This window comes from Podarcis bocagei (assembly GCF_964188305.1).
Source record: "Podarcis bocagei genome assembly, chromosome: 15".
Lineage (NCBI taxonomy): Eukaryota > Metazoa > Chordata > Lepidosauria > Squamata > Lacertidae > Podarcis > Podarcis bocagei.
This window is the reverse complement of record NC_138141.1, coordinates 8,285,990-8,305,810: the sequence shown is the minus strand read 5'-3', so window position 1 is coordinate 8,305,810 and position 19,821 is coordinate 8,285,990. Positions and strand designations below refer to the sequence as shown.

Genomic DNA, 19,821 nt, shown 5'->3' with positions numbered 1-19,821 from the left:
TAAACTATTTGTACTGTGTTTCACCTGTTGAGTGAAAAGTTACCTAGCTAGCCAATGAAAGCCATGAAAGCCATATAGGGTAATGTGGCTAGGGTGCCAGATTAGTCCTGGAGAGATCTGGGTTCAAATCCTCACTCAGGCTTACAGCTGGTGGGATGGCTAGTCTTCTAAAAGCTGCGGCTCAGCCCGCTGAAATCTGAGCACTGAGCATCAGCCACCTATCCTGTATAATAGAGGATTGTCCTGTATTTCGGTGTAAAATGCTATGTCCTGTATTGATGCACTTTTGTCCTGTATTTCTCTCTCTGAGTGAGAGCCAGCATGGTGTAGTGGTTAAGAGCGGTAGTCTTGTAATCTGGGGAACCAGGTTCGCGTCTCCGCTCCTCCACATGCAGCTGCTGGGTGACCTTGGACCAGTCACACTTCTCTGAAGTCTCTCAGCCCCACTCACCTCACAGAGTGTTTGTTGTGGGGGAGGAAGGGAAAGGAGAATGTTAGCCACTTTGAGACTCCTTAGGATAGTGATAAAGTGGGATATCAAATCCAAACTCTTCTTCTTCTTCTTCTTCTTCTTCTTCTTCTCTCTCTCTCTCTGTGTGTGTGTGCCAGGTTAAGGATCTTCTCCAAATGCCTGTGTTTGAAAGGGCCTGTGAAAGGTCGTGTATTTAAGCTCTGGGTAGCCAAGCACAGACAGATTTAGAAATTTATGTGTACATGCATGTGCGACCAATTCCAGAGGGGCCATTCTGTTAGGCTGCAATAGATTGTAATGGGTTGCTTAAAGTCACTCCAGATGGAGGCGAAAAATTGACCACCAACCGCCCTGCTCCACCCTGCCCTGTATTTTTTCAGAACAAAACTACCCAAAACCACCCAAAACTAAACACCACCCACCCCATAAGGCAGCAGTCAGGAGCTTGTGACCCTCCAAATGAACTCCCTCCCAACTCCCATCAGACAAAGTCAGCATGGCTAGGGCTCAGGGATGATGGGAGTTGTAGTCTAGCAACATCTAGAGAGCCGCAACTCCACTGCTGCCCATCCCGTCCCATTTAAACTTCACGCTTGGAATCCTTCAGCGGAATAAGAGGGTCGATCTCTGTCTCTCTCGAATCCCGCAGCGCCATAGGCTGCAACCGCGTTCCAAAGGCAGCCCATCCGGCGCATCTCCCGGTTCACATCCAAAGAAAGCATGCTAATAAGCCCCGCTGGCTGGCGGCGGCGATTGGCTGCTTCTCGGAGGGGGGCGGAGTTTCAGGGGGCGGTGTCTCCGTGCCCGGGGGTCAGGTCCCCCAACCTCGTAGAACGTATCCGCCAGAAACAATCTTTTCCCCGGGAAAGCGCTGCTGACGAGCTTCGCGGAGGGGCCGGCCGTTGCGTGCGCGCTGCTCGTCGGAATCAGCCTCCCTTGGCCCCTTTGTGCAGGTTTCCCCCCCCCTCCCCTGCCCTTGGCTTGCAATTGATGCTGCTGATCCAGGAAGAGAAGACTGCCTCCTTGAACTGTTGAGCCCCAATCGAACTGAGCATTGGGGGCGGAGAGAGGGGGCTTCTCTTGGGGGGGGCGGCTTTGTTTTATCTATTTATTTATTTATGTATTTATTTTCCTTCTGCACCTCGGGTGTTTTTTGCAAGCAGCTGAGCTGGGGACTCTGATGCACCCGTTCCAGTGGTGTAACGGTAAGCTTGTCCGACCCAGGGTGATGATGATGATGATGATGATGATGATGATGATGGAGAAACGGGCTGGCCAAAAACCAACCCCTCACCTCCCCGCTTCTTTAAAACGAACAAATCACAGGCATTGCGGGCGGCCAAGTTCATTGTCCGGTCTTCGGGTGGAGATGCAGATCCTGTTTATTTTATCTTTTTTAAAAAAATCTGTCTGTAAACAAAAACTCCCCAGATTTTAAAGAGACCAAAAGGAACCTGCCGGGATGGTTCGCAGGGGAGGGAGGAGAAATTGAGGGCATTCTTTCGCTCCGGGGTAAGCCTCCCTTCTTCGTTGTTACTTTGGAAACAGCGTCTTGAGGGCACCGATTCAGGTCCAGCCTCTTCCCGAAGCATCGCGGACTCGAAAAGCCGAAAGGTCGTCCCTTTTTCCACCATACATTAAAAAAAAAAAACAACCCACACGAGAATGCTGGGAACTATAGCGTGGTAAGAGCTCTGTGAAGGGTAAACTACAGTTCCCATGATTCTTTCTGTGCAGAGGGTTGCGCTTTAAATCTATGGTATGTGCTCAGTTCAGAAGAGCTGCCAATATGGTTGGGTCCTTGCTTAAATCCTTTGTGACGTTTTAGTTGGTCTTCATAGAGGGGTTCCTCTGCTGTTAACTTTTGGGTATCCCCCCCCCCCATGGGACAACAGGGCTGCCTGCAATTTACTTTCAAATTCCATTATATGCATTGCTTTGACATAAGCAATCCTATGTGTGCTTGCTCAGGAGTGAGCCCCATTGAAAATGTGTAGAATCAGAGCCTAAGGCTCTTAATTCCTGCCCCACACAGACACAAACCATTGTCTTTTTTCCAGTATATGGAATCATCGAATTGTAGAGTCAGAAGGGACCCAAGGATCATGTAGTCCAACCCCTTGCATTCCTCTTGGCTATTGGTTGTTGTGTTGTTTTCCTGCAGATATCCGCCCCCAAAGCAGCTTACACCGCTTTAAAAAGATAATCTAAAGCGAAACCACAATATCAGGATGACAATTGAAACACTAAAGCACTGAGTCAAGGGCATAATTAAAAGCAGCCATATTCAAAGAATGCCAAGTGTACCTATTGCTAAACAGTTGCTAAGTTATCCCCTCTCAAACAGGGATCTGTTTAAGCTACCCAAGTGTCTGCCCTAAGAATGATGGGCTGGCATTGTTTTCCTTCTGCTAAAACGGGTTCCCAAAATAAACAGTGCATTTGCTCCAGACTTTCTTAGCCCCCCTCCCCTCCTTATGGAGAGGGCAGAGATTGTCGTGAAATTGCCCAGCTGCAGAGGGGACACCATTTGCACAGCGCTTTAAAACCTCATTACAGTGTTTTAGTTTTGGGGGGGTGTGGGGAGCGCTTCGTTCAGAAGGCCTAGCAGATGGTGATTGCTTTTGTAGAAGGGCTAATGGTTAATTAAAAGGAGCAGAGCCCTGCTTGGGATGAGCCCGGATTAATTATTTCAAGTAGCTTTTGTTCTCTGACTTTCTTCTTCCTTCCTTCTCTCCCCCCCCCCGCCCCATCTCCCTTTATAGTTCCATGAAATTTAACTAGCATCCAGCCTCTAGGCCATGTGCTTCAAAGACAATGGAAGGGAAGGGGAAGAGGAGGAGGAGGAGGAGAGGGCTGGCTGGTTTATTTTGAGTACACACAGACACTCAGGCATCAAAGTCAGAGGCTCAATTAACCTCTTATGTCTCACTTTGCTGCTGCTTTTCCCACCATTTAAAAAAACAAAACTGTAATTGAAGCAGATCTGTAAACTGAAAGGCAGACCGAGTCCCCACACTCAGGACCGTCTGCAACGACTGCACTGCTAAATACAGAACAGGAACATGAGAGGCAGTGTGGTGTAGTGGTTAGAGCACTGGGAGGTCAAGGTTCAAATCAGCCTGACCTACTTCAGATGGGGAGGAGGAGGACTCTGTGTATGCCACCTTGAGCTTGGAGGAAAAGGTGGTATATAAATGAAGTAAGTAAATAAATAAATAGGAAGCTGTCTTAAGCCCTGTGGACAGCTCAGTCAGTAGCACATGAGACTCTTAATCTCTTGGTCATGGGTTTGAGCCCAAGTTGGGCGTTATAGGGGGCTAGTCCCTTCCAATTCTACAGTTCTTCTGTGATTACGTGGCCTGTTGAGCTCTGTAATGTCTCCACTGACAGACAGCCATTCTTCAGGTGGGGAGATGTTCTCAGCCCAATGTCAGGGATTGAACCTGGGATCTTTGGTGTGCAAACAAAGCAGATTTTGTACCACTGGGCTACAGCCCTATCAGTTTTAAACCTCTCCCTAGGAGAGGCTAAGGAAACCATGGTCAGTTACTTTTGGTTTCGAGAAGGCTTGCAGTGTTGATAGCCAAACCGCATCACAGCTGCCTGTGGGCTGTGTCGCAATCATAATTCTTGTCCAATGTTAACCATGAATGTACTTTAATAACATTTAATCTTTGCATATGCTTCTCAATTGCTCAAAGCTTTTTGAAAGCATCAGCTAGTTGTAATCCTCATAGCAAACTTTTAAGACGGGTAGAACAACCTTCTGGGACACGGGTGGCACTGTGGGTTAAACCACCCCGTGTGACGGGGTGAGCTCCCATTGCTCGGTTCCTACTCCTGCCAACCTAGCAGTTCGAAAGCACGTCAAAGTGCAAGTAGATGAATAGGTACCGCTCCGGTGGGAAGGTAAACAGTGTTTCCATGCGCTGCTCTGGTTCATCAGAAGCGGCTTAGTCATACTGGCAACATGACCCGGAAGCTTTACACCGGCTCCCTCGGCCAGTAAAATGAGATGAGTGCCTCAACCCCAGAGTCGTCTGCGACTGGACCTAATGGTCAGGGGTCCCCTTTACACCTAGAATGATCTCAGGCCCAGGGAACAGATGCAGCCCCCACTGCCCCCAGACATCTTTTTGTGACCCTCGGGACTCTTGCCAGGCCATGCCCTCCCCCTTCTTTGCACCCCACTTAAGTATTTTTGCTTGGCTGGAATCTGCCCTTGAATTTGTTTGTTGCAGCAAACAAGAAGTGAAAAAGCATCTTAAAACAATTCCAGGTGCAAACTGGAAAAGATTTCAATTCAAAAGGCTTGTTGGAAGAGGAAGGTCTCCAGTGGGGGCCAACCAGGCAAGAGAGAGGGTGCCTGCCTAATATTCAAGGGGATGGAATTCCAAAGGATAGGGGCCACCACACAAAAGCCTCAATTCCTACTTTGTGTGGAACAGAGCAGAAGATTCTGGAGTTAGCATTCTGGTTCCCCATATTGCAGATGGAGGCCGAGGCTGAGCTCGCATCCATACATTTAAAATACTCTCATGCCGCAGGTCATGGCTTCCCCCAAAGAACCTGTCAACTGGGCAGCCCCTGGTGCTGGTACCAACAACAAGGCCTAACCTGCTGATTGTTGGACCCATAAGTATGGTGTAGCGGACCCATGCTCAAATCTTCTTATTCTCCCAAGCACCTCAGGGGTAGCAAGCATAATTCCTCTCCTCGTTTTAGCTTCACATCAGCCTTGTGAGGCAGGTAAACCTGAGAGAATGTGACTAGCCTGACGTCAGACCAGTGAATTTCATGCCTGCGTGGGGATTTGAACCCAGATCTCCCCAGTCTTAGAACAGCGCTCTGACCACTACACCACATAGCCTAACTACTTGCTCAAGGCTACTTGAGCAGAGCTTTGACAACACTGGCAGGGGGTTTTAACCCTATTCCCCCACCCTGGCCATTTCCCTGATCTAAATCACACACACATCTACTCAAAGTGTTATTAGGTCAGCTGTGCCTGCAGTTATCTGGAGCACGTCTTTGTGTATATTTTGCTTTCTTCAAGCAAAACAAACAGCATCTTTGGAGGAACTGTCCGAGTTAAGAAAATCACACAGTGATGAAAGTTTAAAGCAGTGATTGGGGAACCTGTGTTCATACCAGATTTTGTTGCTGTTATTTTAATTTGTTACCCGCCCCTTACTCTAAGGTCTCAGGGTGAGTTACAGAAATTTAAAATACTGTTTAAAGCAGTTTTAAAACAGTGTCACCAAAACAAAAAGAAAAAAGAAAAGTTTGGGGAGTGGTTGGAGTATAATCATCATTCCCTCCCCCTGTACTGATTTCATAGAATCATAGAATCATAGAGTTGGAAGAGACCACAAGGGCCATCGAGTCCAACCCCCTGCCAAGCAGGAAACACCATCAGAGCACTCCTGACATATGGTTGTCAAGCCTCTGCTTAAAGACCTCCAAAGTAGGAGACTCCACCACACTCCTTGGCAGCAAATTCCACTGTCAAACAGCTCTTACTGTCAGGAAGTTCTTCTTTGGTCTGAACCAAATCAAAGCTTCCCCTGGCCGCTTTAAAGTTGTTTTAGTTTTGTTTTAAAAAGCACATTTTATTAAGGATCACCCACGCCACTTCTCATTTGGTTCTTGGGAAAGGGGCAGTGCATCTTATAAGCACACCCAACATGCGCTATTAATAATTAAGAATTCTAGTCTATAAACCCTAAACTCTAGGGAGCAAATGGACTTTTAAGGGATGTACTCAGCCTAGTTGTAAATCATGCGTCTTGAACGCAAAAGGCCCCAGGTTTTCTCCCACGCCTCTCCATTTCAGAACGGGTATGTAGGAAGTGGTGGAAAGGCCTTCTCTCTGCCTGAGACCCTGGATGTCTGCAGCTGTCAGAGGATATCAGTGCCTTCCCCAATCCAGTGACTTCCAGATGTTTTTGGGCCACAGCTCCCATCGCCCATGAGCATTGGCCAAGCTGGCTGGAGCTGTTAGGGGTTGTAGTCCAAAACATCTGGAGTACCAGAGGTGATGCTGATAAACTTTCAGTGTTCCTATTAAGATGGTTCTGGGACCATCCTCTAAGCCAGGAGTGGAGAACTGGTGACCCTCCAGATGTTGCTGGACCCATCAGCATGGCTAATTGCCAGACATGATGGAAGCTGCAGTCCAGAAACATCTGGAGGGCCAGAGGCCAGGTGTCTTCTAAGGCCATGGGAGGGAATTCTAGGCCTGGGAACCAAATGTGGCCCTCTCTGTCTGGCCCTTGGGACTCTCCAACCTCTGCCAGCCATAGCCCCCTCCCCCAGCCCTGCTTCATGCTTTCCTTGAGTGTTTTTGCCTGGCTGGAATGTGCCTTTGAACTCAGATGACACTTTTTCCTTGTCTGGTTGGAGCATAGCGAGAGGTGTGTGTCGAAAATAGTCTGGCTGTACAAAGGTACCTTTTTCACCAGTTACTCCACTCACTTTCGCCTCTGGCCCCCGGGCAGGTTAAGCCCCCTCTCTAAGCAGATGCAATCTACACAGCTAAAGAGTCCTCCTCTCTCTTCCTGCTGTTGCTTTTGTGTTCCTTTGCATGCAAGCTTTTCCCAGCCATAATTTTTTCAAAGGCAAACAAAATCTTGGGTTGGATTCAGTGCTGAGCGTTGACAGTGGCAAAGGTGCATGGGTTGGGGCCACCCACAGCTTAATTTGCAGCACAATCCTGTGCGCATCTACTCTTAAGTAAGTCCATGGGGCTTAATCCCAAGCAAGGTTGGCAGAGCATTTTAACCTCAGGATGCAGACATTTAAAATCCCCAGTGATTTATTCAGACTGCAATCTGCAACTCCAGATTATTTACCGTATTTTTTGCTCTATAAGGCTCACTTTTTCCCTCCTAAAAAGTAAGGGGAAATGTGTGTGCATGGAGCGAATGCAGGCTGTGTGTGTCTTATGGAGCGAACGCAGGCTGCACAGCTATCCCAGAAGCCAGAACAGCAAGAGGGATTGCTGCTTTCACTGCGCAGCGATCCCTCTTGCTGTTCTGGCTTCTGAGATTCAGAATATATTTTTTCTTGTTTTCTTCCTCCAAAAACTAGGTGCGTCTTGCGGTCTGGTGCGTCTTATAGGGTGGTAAATACGGTATCTATTTCATTCATTACATTTATATCTCACCTTTTCCTTCAAGGAGCTCAAGTGAATGGTTCTCCTCACCATTTTTTAAATCCTCACAACAACGCTGTGAGGTAGGTTAGGCTGAGAGATGGTAACTGGCCCAAAGTCACCCAGCGTGCTTTATGGCTGAGTGGGAATTTGAACCCTGGTCTTCCAGCTCCTAGTCCAGTACTCTAACCATTATACCACACTGTCCCTCTCAAGATTAAATCATGAACTAGGAACTGCAGGGGAAGGGATAGCTCATTCGTAGGGCAGGTGCTTTGCATCCAGGTTTGATCCTCAGCACCTCCATTTTGGGGGATGTGGGAAAGCAACCCAGCAATTAATGTGAAAGAAAGATCTCTGCCTGAAACCCCAGAGCGCTGCTGCCAGTCAGAGTAGGAACATAGGAGGCTGCCTTATACTGAGTCACACGATTGATCCATCTCCCTTGGTATTGTCTACACAGACTGACAGCAGCTTTTTAGGGTTTCAAACAGGATTTTCTCCCAGCTCTACCTGGAGATGCCAGGGATTGAACCTCATCTGTCAGTTTGTCTGTCGAGAACAGGCACCATCTTCTCCCTGTCAGGAAACCCAGTTGCAGCTGCTGCTCACCCCCACACAAAGGCCTTTGCATAAACCCCTAGTTTCGTTCCAGTTTCTCGCTTTCTGTGTTGCGTGGGTTTGAGCCTCTCTAGCTCCATCAGTGAGCTGACTCTCCAGGTGAACCGTTCGCCTCCGTGAAGGAGGTGACCTACGGGAAGTGGGAGATTACTGCAAATAGCACAAGGACTCCATCAGAGTTTCTCACAAAGCAGATCTTCTCCCTCTTCTTCACGCACCTGCTGTTAATCGTACACTTTGGAGTAAATGGCCATATTTGGGAGATGGGGGCTTTTTTGATGGCAATGTTTATTTGCTTCACTTCGAAATGTAGTAAGCCAGCCTTGTTGAAGAATCATAGAATTGTAGGATTGTAGAGTTGGAAGGGACCCCATGAGTAATCTAGTCCAACCCTCCGCAATGCAGGAATCCTGCCCTGAGTGGGATTGACCCACCAACCTTCTGGTGAGCAGCCAGACCCAAAGACCCACTGACCCACTGTGCATCTGATTTGAAAGCTGGGAACATCTCCTGCCTGAAACTCTTGGGAGCCACTGCCAGTCAATGTAGATGGCACCCCTGATTTTGTTTATACTGAAAGTATGTTGGATTGTGGGTGACCCCTTTGAAGGTGACTACAACTAATCCAGAATGCTGCAGCTAGATTGGTGACTGGGAGCGGCTGCCGAGACCACATAACACTGGTCTTGGAAGACCTACATTGGCTCCCAGTACGTTTCCGAGCACAATTCAAAGTGTTGGTGCTGACCTTTAAAGCCCTAAGCGGCCTCGGTCCAGTATACCTGAAGGAGCGTCTCCACCCCCATCGTTCTGCCCTGACACTGAGGTCCAGCGCCGAGGGCCTTCTGGTGGTTCCCTCCCTGCGAGAAGCCAAGTTACAGGGAACCAGGCAGAGGGCCTTTTCGGTAGTGGCACCTGCCCTGTGGAACGCCCTCCCACCAGATGTCAAAGCGATAAACAACTACCAGACTTTTAGAAGACTTCTGAAGGCAGCCCTGTTTAGGGAAGCTTTTAATGTTTGATGTATTACGGTATTTTAATATTTTGTTGGAAGCCGCCCGGGGTGGCTGGGGAAGCCCAGCCAGATTAGCGGGGTATAAATAATAAATTATTATTATTATTATTATTATTATTATTATTATTATTATTATTATTATTATTATGGCAGCAGTCCCCCCCCGCCCCCGTCTGATGCACAGAACACCTTCTTCCTAGCACTAAAGTGAAACAAATAGCATTTCGCCCCTAAAAGAAAGCAAAGTTAGGGAACATCTAGCCCATGGGCCAATCTTGGGTTCCTGCCATGGGTTCCAATTTGAAGCCGCTCACCTGAAATCACGCCCACCTGTCAATCAGGTGACATCACCCAGGTGGGCAGCTGTTGGGATGGAACAGGGTGGCGGATCCTGGAGAAAGCTTGACTGGACCGCTTGCCCATCAGCTGATTGCGGGGATGGGGGCATGCAATCCTGCCCTATTCAGCTGTGCATGCAGCTGATCCCTGCACAAAGCAGGATCAACCCCCTTGCACATTACTCGATGCGTTGGGAAGTCAGTCTTGCCCTATTTGGGTGCAAGAGATTCCCAAGCACCTGACCTCCAGGGTTTTGCCAGGCTTCCCTCTCCAGTGGTTGGTAGGTATGTTGCCCTCCCCACTTGTCAAAGTTGGCCTGCAGGGGTGGGGCCTGATAAGAATCAGGCCCGTGAAGCCAAAAAGCTTCCCCACCCCATGTAATAATAATAACAACAATAATAATAATAAATAATAAATTTTATTTATACCCCACCCTCCCCGGCCAGAGCCGGGCTCAGGATGGCTAACAACAGTAAAATTACAGTAAAAACATAATAAGGGGGGGGGGCAATATAAAATACAGGTTAAAATGCAGCCTCATCAAAACCATAAGGGGAGGGAAACATAAGGGTCGGACTGAGTCCAAACCAAAGGCCAGGCGGAACAGCTCTGTCTTGCAGGCCCTGCAGAAAGATGTCAAGTCCCGCAGGGCCCTAGTCTCTTGTGACAGAGCGTTCCACCAAGTCGGGGCCAGTACTGAAAAGGCCCTGGCCCTAGTTGAGACCAATCTAACCGCCTTGCGACCTGGGACTTCCAAAGTGTTGTCATTTGTAGACCTTAAGGTCCTCCATGGGACATACCAAGAGAGGCAGTCCCGTAGATACGTGGGTCCTAGGCCGCATAGGGCTTTAAAGGTCAAAACCAGCACCTTAAACCTGACCCTATACTCCACCGGGAGCCAGTGCAGTTGTTAAAGCACTGGATAAATGTGATCCCGCAGCAAGGACCCTGTAAAGAGCCTCGCCGCGGCATTCTGCACCCACTGGAGTTTCTGGGTCAGCTTCAAGGGCAGCCCCGCGTAGAGCGAGTTACAATAATCAAGCCTTTAGGTGACCATCGCATGGATCACTGTGGCCAGATCAGGGCGAGAAAAGTAAGGGACCAATGTAGAAAAGAAGAATGCTCTGCTAGGGACCTGAAGCAACCGAGTCCCTGAGGCTTTCTGGGCTCTGTGAAGGCAGGAGAAAAGGGAGCAGGAGATGAGCTCTGACAAGTCTTCCATGAGCACAGGAGCTACGTCAAGAAAGCTTGATGCTTTCAGGCTCTTAAGGATCCAACTCCTGCTCCAAGTGGCAATACTTTTGTAGCTGAAGTGGCACCAGTCATGCACAAGAGGGAGATAGCAGCAGACTTCTGGGGAACCCTGTAAACAATGCTTGGGACCCCCTCCCTAAAACAACCTACTGGGTAGCCATGGAATGCTAAATGCATGTTGGACGGATGAGAATGACAGAAAAATTGGGTGGGTGGAATGGAGTATTTAGGGAAGGGGAGTCGCTAGCTGGAACCCTGAACAGGACAACACCATGCTGCAACATGGTCCCTTGCATAGCACCCACCAGAAAATGGGAAACAATTCAGCTTGTCTGCACAGGCAGTTTGTGAATTAGGTGGTTCTTAGAATTATGAACAAGTTGCTAGAATGGGTTTGCTTCAACAGGTTCAGCTTCAATATAGACACCTTTTATCTTCTTTTAATCTTTCAGAGCAGCACTGAGCACGATAGTAACGCTTAGTGCCAAGTTTTCTTTGTCTACAGGAACTAATGATTAAAAATAATAATAATAAAAGTACAGTCATCCAGATTTTTGATCCACTGCCACCTGGCTTACTCCACGTTTTGAAAGTTCTCCAGCAGGCAAATGAATTGCAATTCCTGACAGCTTCATGAAGCACTCCCAGCACCCAGAGAATAGGTCCAGGACTCCAGGATTCAAATATAGTCATGTGCCTTTGCCTCGAGCGGAGCTGTAGAATCAGATGGCACTTGTGTGGCAAGAGTCCTGTTGGCCTGACCTTGACCTCCGGCAACAGAGTGTGTCTGCCACTTGCCTGCTTAAGCCTCAAATGTTAGAGCTTTATAACTTTCTGCTAAATAAGCAAACTCCGCCTGGGAGCTGAAAATGGCTGTTGTAAGGGGAAATCAGGGGAAGCTTTTGTTAGTGGGATGGCTTGGGTGTCCAGACGCAGCGTTGCAGAGATAATTTATATTAGCATGCTGTTAAAAAGAAATAGATTTGATTTGATTGCTAAGTCCTGCAAACCAAAAGACTGTTAAAGGCAGAGTTGCACGGGCTGGTTCAAACAATGACAGCTGTGCAGGGGTTGGTGGCGGTTAATGGATTGAAACTGAATCCTGACAAGACATAAGTACTGTTTCTGGGAGACAGGGGGTGGGCAGGTGTGGGGGGCTCTCTAGTTCTGAGTGGGGTAAATGTGCCCCTAAAGCAGGGGTAGGCAACCTAAGGCCCGTGGGCCGGATGTGGCCCAATTGCCATCTCAATCTGGCCTGCAGACAGTCTGGGAATCAGCGTGTTTTTACATGAGTAGAATGTTTCCTTTTATTTAAAATGCATCTCTGGGTTATTTGTGGGGCCTGCCTGGTGTTTTTACATGAGTAGAATGTGTGCTTTTATTTAAAATGCATCTCCGGGTTATTTGTGGGGCATAGGAATTCGTTCATTTCCCCCCCAAAAAATATATTCCGGCCCACCACATGGTCTGAGGGACGGTGGACCGGCCCACGGCTGAAAAAGTTTGCTGACCCCTACCCTAAAGGATCAGATGTGCATCCTGGGGGCATTTTGGACTCACAGCTGTCCAGGGAAGTGCAGGCCAACTCTGTGTCCTAGATGGCTGTCTACCAGTTCCATCTGGTACTCAGGCTGAGACCCTGCCTGCCTGCGCCCTGTATCGCAAGAGTGGTACATAACTCTGGTTATCTCCCGCTTGAACTGCTGCAATGCACTCTTATGTGGGGATACCTTTGAAGGTGACTCGGAAACTGCAACTAATCCAGAATGCTGCAGCTAGACTGATGACTGGGAACGGCCACCAGGACCATATTACACTGGTCCTAAGATTGGCTCCTAGTACAGTGGTGCCTCGCAAGACGAAAAGAATCCGTTCTGTGATTCTCTTCGTCTAGCGGTTTTTTCGTCTTGCGAAGCAAGCCCATTGACGGATTAGCGGATTAGCGCTTTTAGCGGCTTATCTGCTGATCGGATCAGCTGATAAGCGGCTTAGCGGCTTAGAAAAAGGGGGGGAGGAAAAAAACCCAGCAGGAACTCGCAAGACATTGTCGTCTTGCGAAGCAAGCCCATAGGAGATTCGTTTTGCGAAGCACCTCCAAAACGGAAAACCCTTTCGTCTAGCGAGTTTTCCGTCTTGCAAGGCATTCGTCTTGTGTACGTTTCCGAGCACATTTCAAAGTGCTGACCTTTAAAGCCCTAAACAGCCTCAGCCCAGTATACCTGAAGGAGCGTCTCCACCCCATCGCTCAGCCCGGACACTGAGGTCCAGCTCTGAGGGCCTTCTGGTGGTTCCCTCACTGCAAGAAGCCAAGTTACAGGGAACCAGGTAGAGGGGCTTCTCAGTAGTCACACCCAGCCTGTAGAATGCCCTCCTGGCAGATGTCAACTATATAAATTTTCATAGACATCAGGCAGTCCTGTTTCAGGAAGCTTTTTATCTTTGATGATGTTGTGTGTGTGTGTGTTTTTGTTTGTTTGTTTGTTTGTTTGTTTTGTTGCTTTGTTTTAATTGTATTGTTGGAAGCTGCCTGGAGTGACTGGGGTAACCCAGTTCAGATGGGCAGGGTATAAGAAAATTTATTATTGTTATTATTATTGTTATTACTACCATGTTGTTGGGACTCCAACTTCCGCCAGCCTCAGGAAGGATTGCCCAATGGTCCGGGTTGATGGGAGTTGCAGTCCAGCAACCTATTGAGGGGCTGGGGCACAGCTTAGCTATCTCTGTCAAGGCAGGATAAAGCTGCAGTCCCTTAAATAACAGTATATAACTCAAAAGGGACCTGCAACAAAATGTTGCAGCATGGAATGCTTTGTTTAGCGGTCCAGCCAGTCAGTAAACCATGCCCTCACACATATACATGTTTTCCATCCAGAGATAGAATCATAGAATCATAGAGTTGGAAGAGACCACAAGGGCCATCGAGTCCAACCCCCTGCCAAGCAGGAAACACCATCAGAGCACTCCAGATGCAATGGGCCTTTTCTGCAGTGGCTCCCCATTCCATGCAGGGCTGGAAGAGGCCCTTGTCTGAAACCATGGAGAGCCCATCAGCTTAGAATCAACAATATTGAGCTAGACTAATAGTTTAATTTTTCTTAGGGCAGCTTCAGAATTTTGGGGGAGTTGGATTTCTTGCGCACAGGAATCATGGTACGTTGGTCTTCCTTTATGTCACTGCAACAGCCCACATTGTTTTCTGCCTCTGATTTTGCCTGCTGATTTTCATTTATTCCCCTCCCCCCCCTTTAAAGACGTCCAAACAATATCTAGGTCGCTGCACTACGTAATGCTGCCGAATTTTCTTGTTGCCTCAAAATGGGCGGCTTCTAGCTGTTCATTTTTTCCATATTAGCAGAGAAGGGTTCGCTGTGGAGAAACAATTCCGCAAAGAACCCCAGCTTTGTAAACTGGTTCTTGCAGTTGCTTCTGTCTGGATGTCGCGAGTTCTAAATATATTTTTTTCATTGAGTGACGATGCTTGTTAGAAGGAGAGCCTGTCTAGCGTAGTGGTTAGAGGGCCGGCCTAGGATCTGGATGGCTAGGGTTCAAATCCCACTCAGCCATGAGACTCACTGGGTGACTTTGGGCCAGTCACAGTCTCTCAGCCTAACCTATGTCACAGGGTTGTTGTGAGATGAGGATAAAACGGGGAGGAAGAGAGCCATGTAACCACATTGGGGAAAAGGTGGGATAGAAATGTGGTGGTGATGATGATGATGATGATGATGATGATGATGATGATAATAAAAAATTATTATTTATACCCCGCCCACTCTGGGCAGCTTCCAACACAATATTAAAATACCATAATATATCAAATATTAAAAGCTTCCCTAAACAGGGCTGCCTTCAGATGTCGTCTAAAAGTCTGGTAGTTGTTGTTCTCTTTGACATCTGGTGGGAGGGCGTTCCACAGGGCGGGTGCCACTACCGAGAAGGCCCTCTGCCTGGTTCCGGGTAACTTGGCTTCTCGCAGTGAGGGAACTGCCAGAAGGCCCTTGGCACTAAACCTCAGTGTCCGGGCAGAACGATGGGGGTGGAGACGCTCCTTCAGGTATACTGAACCGAGGCCGTTTAGGGCTTTAAAGGCCAGCACCAAAAGCCCAAAACACCAGCTCCTGCCCTCTCAGTCAGTTCAGGATCAATGGTCAGTATTCAGCTAACCTGCCCCATCTGTGCAAGGATTTCTACTTGCACAGCAGAACCTTTCCACCACTAGGGGTTCGGGGAACCCTTAGAACAGATTTGTGGGGTTTGGGAAAGGAGAGAGGGAGGAAGTTTCTTTGCACAAGCAGAAATCTTTGTGTGTGCCACGCTCTCTTAGCACTGCAATAGCTTCTACCCAATAGCTTGAATTTTGCAGTCTTCAGCTGCAGGAAACATCTGGCAATTGCGTATCTCCTTATTGGCTATAAACATCCACTGTGGGCCCACGTACGCCATCAAGAGTTTAGTGACTTTCTTTATATGATTATGTACATGCTTCCAAAGGGATAGATGGAGGGGATTATAACTCTAAAGACTGGATCGCAAATACAGATACTTGACTTCAGTTAATGGGTGGTGGTTCCCAGCTGAATATGTGAACATCATATGTTGCAAACTATGGTGCTTCAGTTGATGTGTGATGATATGAAAGTCCTGCTTGTGGCATGGGATAGGCTGTAGACTCTTCAAGAGTCTGAAACCCTCATGTGTTTAAATATTCACTAGGTGAGAGTAGGAATGGGAAAATATGTTCATTTCATCTCAGTTTTGCATTCCCCCCCCCCCCAGTCTTAAGTTCAGTTTCCAAATTTCCATACAGATGGTAGGGTGTTTTTTTTGGTTTTTTTAATGTTCTGAAAATTCACCAGTATTTCAAATTTTTGTATGCAATTTTCCTAATGGACGCATGTTTACAAAGCATTTTTTGCTAATATAATGCACTTTGGCTTGTTATTTTAGTTAATATATACATTTTTATGCACACTTTACTCTAGCACAGCACATGCATTTTTGTACCTGTTACTTGGTTGGAGAATCGCATTGCAAAATTTGGAAAAGTGCAAATTTCGAAGAATTGCTGTGTTTCGGTTCACGTAAAGTCTTGGAAAGTGTGAATTGGGGAGGTTTGTCTCTAAATGTTATTTTTATTTAATTCTTTTAAAGCATTTTAAATGTAGCAAATGATTGGTTTTTAATTCAACAAAAGCAGTCTACTAGCACGGGGTAAAGGACCCCTGGACGGTTAAGTGCAGTCGAATTCGACTATGGGGTGTAGCATTCATCTCCACTTTCAGATATAAAATCTGTTTGGGAGTCAACAAACAGATTTTATATATTATATAGTTTTCATTCTATCAAGGTTTACTTATTTTTCCCCCTATGTTATTAGGAATTTCTTGCTTTTATCCGTAAGCTTCCCCATTAGAGAAAAAGATGGAGCATAAATAAATTGATGATGATGTAGTGCCCTTGAGATGTTGTTGGACTACAATTCCCATCACCCCTGACCATCTGCCATACTGACTGGGGCTGATGGGAGTTGTAGGCCAACACCATTGGGAGGGGGCACTACATTGGCTATTGCACTAGAAAATGAGCTTTCTGGCCCCATGTCCCTGTCACTCCCCCCTGCTAGCCTGGCTAATAGATAATGGCAACAACTTCTAGCCAAGACCCTCCAGAGCCCCGGCCAATCCAAATTGATAATGCAGCTCCAGATGGTCCAATGGAGACAACAGCAAGGCAAAGATGCAGTAGGCCAAATTGGACACACACAAGTTAAATAGGCAGCAGTGACAGTGGTGCTTGGGAAGAGGAGCCCATTCAGGGTGTGTATCCTGCAAAGGGTGCCTTGTGCCAGGGTCTGGAGCTGAACCACTGCTCCCTGTGTGATTAAGGACTTTTTTCGCCCTTCTGGGTTTTCACTACTGGGGAAGCTTCAGTTGCTGAGGAGGTGATGGCTGGAATAATTCACAGCAATATCTGTCTCAGTGGAATACGTGTATTTTTGGAATCCTAGGCTGGCTTTATATCTTCAGTGATCCTCGGCGTATGTGTATAGGAAAACCGTTTTGTTTTTCTCAGCCTGTGGTCCTGAAACAAGGGGTGCAGTCTGCGTCTGGGCCCAGGTGGTGTCCCTGATTCGGTTTTATCAAAGGGACTTCAGTGCCTCATTATTGAAGTGCTAATTTCCCCCTTCCACTCCTCCCCCGTCCTTCCCAATGTCTAGGCAGATCTCTCTAGAGACACTGATCTCTGCAAGCTTATCCTTTCAAACAGCAGGCTCTGAGGCAATTACTCAGAAAGAAAGAGATCTGCCGGTAGATAATACACCAGCTTGCGAGTCCTTTCTGTCCACCCTCAAATCAATCTCTGCAGGGGAGAGGAAATTGGGGTCGGGGACAACACACTCCTATAGTGCTCATCTTGGAAGCTCAATTCCCTCCTTCCAGTCCCCACAGCCATTTGGGAACGTAAGGAGCTCACAGAACACAAGGAAATTGCCTGATATCAGGTCAGACTATTTATGCATCTAACCCAGGAGTGGGGACCTGGATTTTGACTTGCAGCCTTCATCTTTCTTTCCCCTACCAGCTATGGGCCAAGTTTGACAGCTGTTGTGAGACCATAGGTCTTTCTGTGTATCTATCTCCATCAGTACAGGAAATGCTAGTCTCCATTGGAACCTAGATACTACTTTTGAGTTGTGTAGCAAGGGTCAAGAGCTATGTGTACACACACTTCTATTATTTGCCTAATTAAGGTAGCAAATTCTTCCTGAAAAACCTCCCCCCTCCCCCCACCGTCATTCTCATGGAGATTGTTGCTTGGATCCGAAGGGCCAGCGCTCTGCGAACAGCTGATGGTGAGAGACTTCCTCAGAACTGGCCCCCTGCCTCAGCTGATTATTTCATTTTTAATGCATTGTTAATCATTTCTGCTTTGCTATTAGCACCCGCACCCCCAAAGGCTTTTCTTTTCTTATTTTGGCTTTCCAGCAGGCCTTCCTGTAACCAGCCACAGCTGTTCTGTGCTTCAGATAAAGTCAGCAAAAACCTCCTTTTGTGCACTGATTCCTTAAATAGTGGATGGGATCATGTTTTGATCATTTCCTGTTGTGGGGCAGGAAAAAGATGACTGTTTCAAGGAAGTCATCATTTAAAAAAAATAAAAAAATAAAAATGCAATATTATTTCCCTCCAAGTGGCTGAAGGTTTGGCGTACCCCATTTTATCTTCATAACAGCCCTGAGAAGTGGGTTAGATTTAGAGACCTTGACTGGTTCAAGGTCACCGTGTGAGTTTCATGACTGAGTGTGGAGTTGAACCCTGACCTCCCAGGCACCATTTGAAAACTTTAACCACTATGCTACACTGCACTGGCTTTGCTGTTTATCATTTCTTTGTGGTCAGTGAAATACTGGGCATTCCTAAGGCTCTGCTTCTACCATTGCTCTTTTACTCCTTCCGGACATTTGGTGAATGTAGGGGAAAGGGGACTGGGATTGTGCCTTTAAGGTGAATCTATCAAATTTGCATTTTCTGAAACAAAGTGTAGTGAAACACAACTGTCCTTCAAAATTCACACTTGCCCGAATTTTGCAGCCAAACAGTGTTTAGAAAAATGTGTATATTGGGAGAAAGTGTGCACACAAATGAATATGTTAGTAAAAATGGCATGCAAAAATGCATTACATTAGGGGAAAGTGTTTGCAGAAATGTGTACATTAGACAGAGCTTCACACAGAAATGTGTTTATTATGAGAAATGCACCCTTAAAATGCTAGTGAATATTCATGACCTTTTTTTAAAAGCAAATTGCTGCAGAAATATGGAGAACATAATTTAAGACTGGAAAAATGAGAAATGGAGAGAACCGAAATTGACAGATCCTTGCATCCCAAGCCACTACTGAAAATACCCAATTGCCACCTTCAAAGGGTACAGAAGGAGGACCTCTGACGTAGACCTTGGGGTGCCAAAAAACACCTGACATTTGGCAGTTTGGAAAGCCATAAAAGGGTGGGATGAATGAATTACTAATGGGAAGATGTGCAAATGCCCCATAAACAGATTGGGATGAATGTTAATGTTTTATAAGCTCCCCATTAAAAAAATGGAATAAATATGATAGTCTATCCTCCTACTTCAGTTTTGTGCAAGGAAATCAAGTTGAATGTGGAATAAATAGGTCATCTGGAGGAGCTCTTAGATTCTGCACAGGTTCTTATGGGAGTAGGCAGCCTTTTGATTTACGGGATGCGGGTGGCACTGTGGGTTAAACCACAGAGCCTAGGGCTTGCTTGCCGATCGGAAGGTCGGTGGTTTGAATCCCCGCGACGGGGTGATCTCCCGTTGCTCGGTCCCTGCTCCTGCCAACCTAGCAGTTCAAAGCATGTCAAAGTGCAAGTAGATAAATAGGTACCGTTCAGGCGGGAAGGTAAACGGCGTTTCTGTGTGCTGCTCTGGTTCGCCAGAAGCGGCTTAGTCATGCTGGCCACATGACCCAGAAGCTGTACGCCGGCTCCCTCAGCCAATAAAGTGAGATGAGTGCCGTAACCCCAGAGTCGTCCACGACTGGACTTAACTGTCAAGGGTCCCTTTACCTTTAGCCTTTTACCTTAATACTTGTATTCCCCTTTTCCACAAGACTGTTGAGCTCAAAGAGGCTCATAATGATAACATAAAAAGCTCCCATCAGTGCTTCCTATTTTTGTGATTGTGTGTTTGGATTTTGTTCTTTTGGATGAGGGGTTTTTCTTTCGTTTATCTAAGCAAGGGAATGATATGTGCTGGAGATAGTACCTATAATCATCATGACTAGAAGCTATTCATCGCCTTATTCTCTAGGAGGGATGAGGGAGAAATTCAGTGCATTTTGCCTGGTCTGCGTTTCCCAGACAGATATGCGAACTGAAGTATCCTTCCAAATTCACACTTCTTCACATGTTTTGATGCAGTTCTTCAGCCA

The 19,821-nt window shown here is 47.0% G+C and overlaps 1 protein-coding gene across 2 annotated transcripts in view; it reads left to right on the top strand.

Annotated features, from left to right (window-relative positions):
• The first annotated feature begins 1,294 nt into the window (after positions 1–1,294).
• RNF122 (ring finger protein 122) overlaps positions 1,295–19,821 on the top strand; it is a 34,975-nt gene continuing 16,448 nt past the window's right edge. The window contains exon 1 of one of the 2 annotated variants that reach the window (XM_081171890.1): positions 1,295–1,677. In XM_081171890.1, coding sequence (XP_081028016.1) covers positions 1,653–1,677 — 25 coding nt within the window. In that variant the 5' untranslated portion in view covers positions 1,295–1,652. The remainder of the gene's footprint in view (positions 1,678–19,821) is intronic. The other variant, XM_081171889.1, reaches the window with a different exon arrangement.